This window comes from Oncorhynchus kisutch, linkage group LG23, assembly GCF_002021735.2.
Source record: "Oncorhynchus kisutch isolate 150728-3 linkage group LG23, Okis_V2, whole genome shotgun sequence".
NCBI lineage: Eukaryota > Metazoa > Chordata > Actinopteri > Salmoniformes > Salmonidae > Oncorhynchus > Oncorhynchus kisutch.
The window spans coordinates 39,085,395-39,096,150 of NC_034196.2; the positions used below are offsets into that span (position 1 = coordinate 39,085,395).

The 10,756-nt window shown below is 40.9% G+C and overlaps 1 protein-coding gene across 1 annotated transcript; it reads right to left on the reverse strand.

Moving 5' to 3' along the window:
• Positions 1-206: 206 nt before the first annotated feature.
• ppp2cb (protein phosphatase 2, catalytic subunit, beta isozyme) lies at positions 207-9,496 on the reverse strand. Its single transcript, XM_020458025.2, has 7 exons — positions 9,030-9,496; positions 6,773-6,982; positions 5,788-5,961; positions 3,442-3,531; positions 2,622-2,783; positions 1,135-1,253; positions 207-821 (listed from the first exon to the last, which is right to left on the reverse strand). Exons 1-7 carry the CDS (start codon positions 9,129-9,131, stop codon positions 749-751), a joined length of 930 nt encoding a protein of 309 aa, XP_020313614.1. The 5' UTR covers positions 9,132-9,496; the 3' UTR covers positions 207-748.
• Positions 9,497-10,756: the final 1,260 nt, after the last annotated feature.

Below are 10,756 nucleotides of genomic sequence, written 5' to 3' on the forward strand. Positions count from 1 at the left end.
CAGGTCACACGAAGTAACACTATTACCCACATCAACTTTCTGCCTAGCAACAAAGATGTTTTGAGGAAAGGCGACTCCGCCTAAAGGGGGATATAAATACTTGGTGTTAACATGCATTTTTTCAGCCATTGGGTGAATAAACTTTTAGGTTCTAAATGAGGAAAAACTTAAACCATGATTGGACTTGATTGAAAATATCAGAGTTGTTTAGGATTAAAAGTACTTTAGTTCAAATACATCAAGAGGCAATCACCGACAAATATACAGAGGGCAGTAAACGCAAATGAGTAGGAGAAAGCAGGTAGGTCTATTGACATGAAAGCATACAATCCCAAGGAGGAAGAGGCATCTCCCTCAATTTTAAGCATCCATTCCCAAATAGTGTGGTGAACGCTAGGGATGTAAGTGTGTGCATTTGTATAAAATATTGTAAATAATTCACATGCCCGGCTTTGCCAACAGAATATATTTGTCCAGTGATAGGAAGAGTTGTCACATGTTTATGTAATGTACAGTCCACTGAAGAAAAACAAAGGAACTTTACCATCAATAGTATAGAGCAGGCAATTGCACTAAAGGCTAAAACAGGACACTGTGTTGCAGTACTGAGACACAGGGCAATGTGTATTATTGTAATGTGTACTAAATGCTTATATGGCACATTTTGGTCCATGTTAGTGCTTTAATGTTGGTAACAGGTCATATGCACACAGGTTTTGGGAGGGTTTGTCATTTGCTGTAGAGGAGTTTATAAGAAGTAGTCGGGGGTACGGCGGGTGACGTGGGGCTCTCCGCGTCGAGGTGCAGGGTCGAACTGAAGGCTGGAGGTGGACAGGAAATGCAACATTAGGATGACTCCAATTGGGACCATTTACAGAACTGTCATTTTTAGACTAAAAACCTCATGTGGTCAATGGAAACTATAACTCAATTTATGCCAGTTGTGAAGATACGTTTTTGGTGCTGAATATAGAAGTTCCAATTAGGGACAATGAGTGTTACTTTGAAGAACTGAAAAAGCACATGCAGCAACAGCTACTGCATTCTATTTCTTCTCAGTAAGACTCAAATTGAGTTCCCCTGGTCTTAGACTCAGTTAAAACATCTACTCCAGAACCTCAAAATGTCACTTACAAAGAGTATTTAAGAGTATCGTCCAGTTCCATGATGGCAGCTTGGTTGCCACAGCGATAGCAGTAGTTTGGCGCACTGAAGATGGTGACAACGTTTCGATCATGACACCAGTTGTAGCCCTGGAAAATGGCAACCCGTACGTTAGTACATAAACCATTTAGTTGAAATGATCCATTTAAAAGTAAACAACCTCAAGTCACTTATTCTAATCGTTAGTCAAAACTCTTAAGCTAAATTCAGACAGTTAAAGGTTAATTTCCAACTCTAAATTCTTATCCTGGGATTCTTATGCAGAGTGACTGAGCCAAATTGCCTATATAGTCCAAGAACATTTTACTAGTGCACTTTATGGGGAAGAGGGCGCCATTTGACGCAGACCTAGTCGAAGCACAGGCTGCTGTTTAGGTGTGTTTGGGGGCAAGGCTCCAAACACACCTAAATAGTGTAGGTCCTTTTGAAAGCTCTCAGTATAGTGATGCAGCTCTTTAAATGCTTTACATGAAATAGTTTCATTCTGAACTTGCCGCAACGTTAGATTCCATTTTGTTGCGACTCGAGCGATAGCTATCCGTCCATTTATAGGTAATTGACAAAATAAAGGAAACACTTGAGTAAATGAGGGATAAGTATATAGAAAACATAGGATGCTTCCACATAGGACGTTCCAGACATTTGTAGAATCCATGCCAAGGCGCTGGTGGTTCGTGGTGGCCCAAGGCCCCATTAGGACGTGTTGGCGGTTACCTGTAGCAGCTGGCTACATGGAGAATGGAACAGCTGGATAGGGGAAACTACTTGGGTCGCACAAAAGGGAATACAGCAACATCCCTTTCATCACTATACTGAGAGCTTTGCCGTTTCTAATAGGACGTATTTGGGTGTTTTTGGCACCTTTGTTCATGTTTTCGGGGCCCCCATACTACATAACAAGGATGAGGAAGTGATTTGCTGTTTGGGGTAAGTTTCTAAAAAAAAAATTTTTTTTTAAAGTAATCACAAAAAGGTGCCTGAACCCTTTTATAACATGCAATTTACAACAAAAATAGAGTTTGTTATAAAAAATATAACTTATTTTAAGCTGGAAGGGGGTAAAACTATAAATATAAAACACTACACAAGGCTCTTGAATTATTGATTCCGTTTAAACTCTAGCACAGCAGCTTCCAGCTGAATCTACGGAAACATGGAGACTACCTCAGCTCTATCCTAACAGACCTTTAGGTTCCATGAACAAAATGGAAGTGCCGCAACATTTGAAATATTCAGAAATTGGCCTTTTCCATGGTAGAATTGAAATTCTATGCTCCCCGCCAAAAATATACTATAACTTTATTTTCCATTTACATGGAAGTCCATTAATTCATGTAAATATCTAACAGGTAAAGCATGTTACTACTAGAATCACTGTAGTTGTGCCACATGCTTTAATACTAACTACACCAACCAAGTATATAAACACACTTAGCCTAAACTAAAAGTGTGGTTACCTCCATGACAAGTTGGTGGGCACGGGACACAAGGGTAAGACCGTTGGCATGATTGAAGGTTTCCGAGATGTCCTGCCCAAAGGTGTAGCCGGCACCTCGGGGGGAGATGCCCCAGCCCCCACGGTCATCTGGGTCTGACCACAGCAGGTCACACATGGGCCCCTGAAACAAACACACATCCATTAACAAAAGCAGACTACAATGACACATGGGGATTATGACCTCATTCCTGAAACACACATGAACAAAAGCAGCCCTCAATGACACACAGGGATTATGACCTCATTTAGCATGGCTTGAACACCGAGAGCCTAATACATTATGTAATTCTATGGGCAGTAGGATTGCAAAGGAGGGGAATATTCATCATAAGACCACAGCCCTCAATGACAATTATGCATTGGAAAGGTGACAACCTGAATAGCCTACCTCTTGAGCAGAGACCAGGGCTATGTTCATTAGGGCCCACCGTAGCAACAGATGAGAAAACGAAAAGCATTTCTAAATTCGACAAGTCCAGTTACATCTTCCCCGTTTTACTCAGTTTGGTGCCTACTGAACATGACCCGGCTTGGCTCCAACACTGGTAGGTCAACATGATCCAGGGCTTGGCTCAACACAACCTCATGACCCAGGGCTTGGCTCTGGGTCAACACAACCTCATGACAACACAACCCAGGGCTTGGCACTACACTGGCATGTCAACACAAACTCATGACAATAGCACTACCTCATACCATCCGATAGCTAGTATCCAGCCCCTACTGTATGTGTCGTTGACAGGGATGACTACTAACGTCCTCTGGCAGGCAGCACTGACCTCGTGTGGAACCTCCTGCAGGCGATCCAGGGCCCGGATGTGATCCAGTGTGTCTATGGAGGGGGAGAGGCCACCGTGCAGACAGAAGATCTGAGGCAGAGGAGGAAACAAGAGTATAGATGTTGATTTACCCTTGTGACAAGTTGCTCCGGATAAGAGTGTTTGCTAAATCACTAAAATGTTAATGTAGCCTGAATATAAATGACAAGAGTTACAAATACACACTTGGAACACACAGATTGAAGGTTGTGAATAAGTTCAAAAGGAAGCCTAGCTACCGAATTACACTAGCGTTCAAAAGTTACAAATGTCTTTGTTAAAAAAAAATGTAATCCTTCACATTAACATATCAAATTGATCAGAAACAGTGTAGGCATGTATATTACTATTGTAGCTGGAAACAGCTTATTTAATGGAATATCTACATAGGCGTAGGGCTGGGCGGTATACCGTATTTTATGATATACCAGTATTGATGCAGGGCCCAGTTTAGGTTTTTACCTTCTATACCAGTATTTGAATATTTGGTTTGTTAAATGTGATACGCCATGTGTAATGTCACTTTCCACACAGACCTAGCCACACACCCTGTCATTCAAGGAGAGCATTTGATGTTCCTCAACCACGAGACACTTGCGTTCAGTCTGCATGGTCAATGCAGCACATGAAACAATGTTGATGACAACAATGCTGATTTCACTTTGCTTCTTAATATAAATCCACAAGCGTTCTATAATTACACTATTAGTTTGTGTTTCTTACATCAGCAAGTTTGTCTTTTCTTAGCAAGTTGCTTTAAAAGTCAGCTGCGATGCTCATTGTTAGCCGCTAATGCTAATAGATAGCTAGCTAATAAATGTACTGATAATACCAGTGATGGTGTAGACTTAAACCAGCCTGTTGTTTGTGCACCAGTATCTTCTAAATTAAAGAGGAATATGCAAAGCAAGAATATTTTAGCTGCATGAAGTAGCCAAGAGAAAAACATGCAATGTAGCCAAAGCTTATAGGGTCCCCTAGGAAACACTTTAGTTCCTACCCTGTCACAATAACTCCTTGGCATTTTAATTCATTGTAATCTCAAAATACTGTATTCAAAGTTCCCACTATAAATTCTAACTATAGAATTAGAAGTCATTCTATTTCCATGATTCCAACAGTTGTGTTCTAATTCGCAAGTCAAATCGCAATTGCAACATTTTGTTAAAAATAAGTCCTAGATTGCCCATATCGTGGAGCCCTACGTGGCAGTGTGGAAATTCTCTCAATTGAGCAGTGGTGTAAAGTGCTTAAGTAAAACTTGAAAGTATTCTTACTTAAGTCGTTGTTTTTTGGTTGGCCGAGTTGCAAAGAAAAAGCCACATCTCAGACTGGCCAATAAAAATAAAAGATTAAGATGGGGAAAAAAAAGAAAAAAAAACACTGGACATAGGAACGCTGCCTAGAAGGCCAACATCCCGGAGTCGCCTCGTCACTTGACGTTGAGACTGGTGTTTTGCGGGTAATATTTAATGAAGCTGCCAGTTGAGAACTTCTGTTTGTCAAACTAGACACTAATGTACTTGTCCTCTTGCTCAGTTGTGCACCGGGGCCTCCCACTTCTCTTTCTGTTCTGGTTAGAGCCAGTTTGCGCTGTTCTGTGAAGGGAGTAGTACACAGCGTTGTATGAGCTCTTCAGTTTCTTGGTAATTTCTCGCATGGAATAACCCTCATTTTTCAGAAGAATAGAATGACGAGTTTTGTTAGAATGATGTGCTTTGTTTCTGGCCATTTTGAACCTGTAATCAAACCCACAAATGCCGATGCTCCAGATATTCAACTAGTCGAAAGAAGTCCAGTTTTATTGCTTACTAAATTTGAACAACAGTTTTCAGCTGTGAAAATAATTGCAAAAGGGTTTTCTAATGACCAATAAGCCTTTTAAAATGATAAAACTTGGATTAGCTAACACAACGTGCCATTGGAACACAGGAGTGATGGTTGCTGATAATGGGCCTCTGTGCGCCTATATAGATATTTCATTAAAAATCAGCTGTTTCCAGTTACAATAGTCATTTACAATATTAACAGTCTACACTATTTCTGATCAATTTGATGTTATTTTAAATGGACAAAAAAAAAAAAGTGCTTTTCTTTAAAAAATCAAGGACATTTCTAAGAGACCCCAAACTTTTAAACTGTAGTGTAATTGGGTAGCTAGGCTTCCTTTGAACTTATTCACAACCTTCAATCTGTGTCCCCCAAATGCCAGAGGCTTGGTCAAAAGTAGTTCACGTTAAGGGAATAGAGTGCACCCCATTACATAAAGTAAGGCCACGTCCTGCACTTTTAAAGCACTTGTGTTACCTGTTCGTCAACCAGGGCCGTCAGGGGAAGATAATCAAACAGGTCTGTGAAGTATTTCCACACGTTGGCGTTGCCGTACTTCCTCAAGCATTCGTCGTAGAAGCCGTACACCTGTGTGATCTGTCTGCTCTCGTGGTTCCCCCGCAGTATCGTGATGCGTTTTGGGTACCGGACCTGGGGAGCGAGACAGTCGTAATTGAGCCTGGCTCCAAAAGTGCCAGGCCTAAATAACTTGATGAAAAAATGCCAGAGTTCCTTTGTAAAGTACATGACAGCGGCACAGTGCCACTATTTGAAAACTAAACTGCATTGTATTCAAAACTACTACTCTTCTACTTAACGCCATTTAAAAATCATGTATTTTACCCAACACTTGACTAATAAGTGTTCCTGTTATAGCCTATAATTTATAAATAGGTTACTCCAATATATCTGTTGTCCGTAGATAAGATGTCCCACAGAGACCTCGAAAGTCACAGCTGACGATGAGCTCAATGAATCCAATTCGACCCACTATGTTAAAAGCCATGCGGGGAGTGACACATCAGTTATGACTGTAAACTGTCCCACTTCTAGCTTGTAAGCATTACCAGCTGAGCCCTGGAATACATTGAGTCTACAAAAAAATAAAAACACTTCGGCAACCTACTTCAGTTTGCATACATTGACTCCTGAATACCACCAGCTCCCACACACTTCAAGAGCTAGCCTACATCCTCAGAGGTAGTAAAACTTGATTGGTCCTTGACTTTCTTCAGGACACAGCTGGGAGTTCAAAGTATATTGAGCATATGAGAATGACATGTCCCTGGTTTTAAGAAAAACTGGTGCTGGGCAAAAAATATACTGTAGGTAAAATATACTGTAGATGTATTTATCTGGGTCCCATCTCTTTTTCAGTCATTTATTATGGCAAGGCAAACCTTATACCAGCAACTGAAATACTGTGGTTTCAGCCCACTCATCAAGTTCAGAATTCACTTGCCTTAAGTGCGACCAGCAGTGAGACCGTTTCCACCGAGTAGTAGCCTCTGTCTACATAGTCCCCCATGAACAGGTAGTTGGTGTCGGGTGACTTGCCCCCGATTCTGAACAGCTCCATGAGGTCGTGGAACTGGCCATGCACATCTCCGCACACCGTGACGGGACAGCGCACCTCCTGCACATTGGACTCCTTGGTAAGGATCTCTTTAGCCTGGAGAGGGGAACAAAACAAGTGCATTACAGAAAACATCAGTGACTGGTGTATCCACATGTACACACACACTGTATACAGACTTTTCTATTGTGTTATTGACTGTACGTTTGTTTATCCCATGTGTAACTCTGTCATTTTTGTCACACTGCTTTGCTTTGTCTTGGCCAGGTCGCAGTTGTAAATGAGAACTTGTTCTCAACTGGCCTGGTTAAATAAAGGTTAAATAAAAATGTTAACAATTATTCATGAGTGAAAGACAAGTATTGTATGTGTTCTTTAAATAATGTACGATACATCAAAACACTAGATAGGAAAGCTGCCTCATTTCTTTAACTTCAAGGGTGTCGTAGCTTCCCCTGCCCAAATTTGCTGTGAAAGCCACCCCATTGTCACCATGGAAACAATACGAGTGTGTCTCCATGGAGACTTCTCTGCAGCCCTATCCCTCTTTAATATGAAGATGACGATGTAAAATCATCAGCAAAACTTTCCCTCTGGCTAAAGAAAACATCCACATGCAATTGTGTCATAACATCATCTCAACAAGAATATGAATGATCAATGAAAATGGACTGGGTAGGTGGTGCATTAAATTAAATTAAGCTTGTTGCACATACTGTATTTCAACTATACAATGCAAAGTATGGATCGTCAAGCAGGGAAATTATTTTACAGTCTGCAATTCACATGTGTTTGGTGCAAAGGGTTCTCCAACGAAACAGTGAGATGTTTGTTGCATTTGAAAATCAGCCAGACTCATGTTCTGCACTGTGTGAGGAAAAATATAATTGTTGCGATTGTGATCTCAAATGGTTCCATCCTAAATGGAACCTTCCATTTCCCCAGGGCCTGCATATCTAGCAACATCAACGACATCATGTGGGGATAGTCAGATTGCAAGCCAGTTCGATCAGGGATGGGAAACAAAAAAATCTGAACTCGTGAGGGGCCACAGTTGCTTGAGGGTCTACATATCCACCTGCAATTCTACACATTTTTCCATAGGGTGGTATCTGAGTGAGACTGACTTACAAAATCATGTTGGTAATTTGACCATGACCACTAAAATGTTGATAGCTGGCCGCTAGACTAATTTACCAACCTAAAAAAACGTTAGCTGGCATGAGCTAATTTAGTGACTGGCATAACAAGAAAAAAAAACTGCACTAACTTGCAACCATAAGTGCGGGGAGGATCATTGAGCCAAGGACCTTCATCCCAGAGTTAAATATTTGAAGCATTTGGGTACGGTTAGCTACTCGGTGGTCGCCTTAACTATCAACCCTATGACAGAGCTAAAGTTTATAGCTAACATACTGTTTTTAGTCCTAACTTAAGTACAAGGCAGTAATATTTGCTTCAATTAGATCGAATTAAATAGCTATGCATTTCCAGACACTATTTGCAGAAAATGTTTTAGCTAACCAACTAACTAGTTAGCAGTAACGTCAACAAGCGGAGTTACACACTGGTTAGCTAACGTTAATGGTGGCACGTTAGCTAACGTTAATGGTGGAACGTTAGCTAACGTTAATGGTGGCACGTAGCTAACATTACCACTAACGCGCTGCTAGTTAGCTAGCTACGTTAGCACGGGCAACATTATTGGCAACAATAACTAGTTAACGTTACATGTTTTCTATAACATAGGCAAATAAATTATAAACCTAGATAGTTGAGAAATCAACATGTTGTGTAAGTCGTTAAAGTTATTAACGTTAGTCAGCCATCCAAATAACGTTAGCTTTTTAATGGTACCAGTTATTAGTTAGACATATATAAAAGTTACCTAAGTCACATTAGCGATTAACGAGATGTGGAAATGGATCTTAAAGACTTCGGATCAAAATTGTGTATTTGCCTAGTTAGTTACTAATTAATCACCACGGAATGTAGAGGATACATTGATTAGTCGTCGACGCTAACTTGCTGGCTAGATTTCAGCGGCCTTCACGTAAACATGTTACCGGTGAGAAGTTAACTAAAAGTAACTTAGAGAGAACATCGCTAGCTGACATGTCTTCAGTCGGGTGTTCGTTCTTACCTTTTCGCATAGCGTTCGCACTTGATTCTCCGACAATTGCTTGCATTCATTCAGTTGCTCGACCCACTGATCCAATTCCTTCGTAAATACTTTATCGTCCATTTTGAAAACGGTTTAGATAGCTAAAAACAAACAGGTTATGGTGAAGTAATGAAACAACCGTTATTTCGCTCAAATTCGACGCAACTCAAGACGACAGACGGGTTTGTAGGACGCTGCGCAGCACTCTTAACGTTACCTATATAACTATAATCAACGAGCCAATCTGTGATTATTATGGGTACCGTCAATAAAACGCCAATGTTTCCGTTATTATTATGGCCCACGTATAAACCATATGGTGCGGCAGGGACGTCCCTGTTTTCTCGGCACTGCGAGCGGTGTCTTTCGGTCGCTAGTTCCCTGTCGCCCCCGACCTTCCAAAGGAAACTCGCTGTGTAATGGCCGCTCGGACAAACGTCATCACATTGGTATTTCTAGAAAGATGGGAGGCGGTTAAAGCGTGTGCGCCGCCTTGAGGACAAGATGATTCGCCAGACAGATACCGCCAAAAATACTGCAATAGGAATGATATAATATGAGAAACAGAAAATAGAAGAGAGATGCATGATATGGAGTATGGAGAATAGATTAAGCTTGTACCGTTGATGTTTAGAGCATTGGGCCAGTAATTGTAAAGTCTCTGGTTCAACTCCCGGAGCTGACAAGGTCCATTGTTGTCTCAGGGGAGTTGGGATATGCAAAAACACATTCCCATTACACACAACAGGACAAATACAAGCACCCACCAAATTCTTATTACCAGGGTTAAAACCTGTCCTGGGCCAAGTGGTTATTTTGCGTGGCAGAAGAGTGCATTAGCCAAGCAGAAGTCTATAGCCAATGGCTCAGGGAGCCACTGCATTAATGCAACTTTTCAGGTCTTAGGCAAGATTATTACACAAGTGTGGTTACCCAACCTCTGTTACACTTTGCCCCCTCTGACCTCCTTGCAGAGATCCAGGTCAAGGCACCGATGTGACTCAAAATTTGGCGCTGTCAATGGTGCAGGTAAAGTAGTCAGCAGAGCTAGATGTGGGCTGTATTTGGTTCTACATTTTTTAACCAGTGTTTCATAAAGTCCCATCTGTCAACCACACAGGAAGAGTTTTTTATTTTTGGGATGCTGCTGGTTCCGTCAGTTTTCACACCTCTGTATAAGGCAAGAGAGAGACCATTAGATTAAAAAACATTTAGTTCAGAATGATACATGCACATTACCAGGCAAGTCCTTTTTTCTATATTTACAACTTCGGTCAGCTACGCTGGCCTATGGAGTCCCTTGAGAAACAACTACCGAACCTTCCAATGATGGGATTTAAAAAATAAATTATCTGGGTTCCCGAAAGGACTGATCTCTATAATATATTCTGAGTTAGCCATTATTTAAAAAGTATGGTCCACAGAACTATTGAATCTGAGCAACCCTTTAACTGGAACAGAATATGATGGGGACTGAGGGAGGGAATGGGTTGGGGTTATCTTTCTATGGATTTCTTTAATTGTTTTTGTAACCCCCCTCTGAAAAAAATGACAAAATAGAAAGTTGGTTAAAACAATTACAGATTACAGATAATTGCACCTTTCAAATGAAGTATATTAAAAGGTTTTGTTTAACAACATTATATTTAAAAAATAATACTTATTTTGAGGTTGGTGTTGCTGTGATGCACAAATGGCAGCCACAT

What these genes read in the sequence shown, in the direction of transcription:
- ppp2cb (XM_020458025.2), bottom strand. Translation starts at nt 9,131, where the DNA reads ATGGACGATAAAGTATTTACGAAGGAATTGGATCAGTGGGTCGAGCAA. An exon ending in CGGCCCTGGTTGACGAACAG is followed by an intron (nt 3,532 to 5,787) that starts GTAACACAAGTG and finishes CCTCTGCCTCAG; the next exon opens with ATCTTCTGTCTGCACGGTGG. An exon ending in TGCAGGAGGTTCCACACGAG is followed by an intron (nt 2,784 to 3,441) that starts GTCAGTGCTGCC and finishes TGTTTGTTTCAG; the next exon opens with GGGCCCATGTGTGACCTGCT.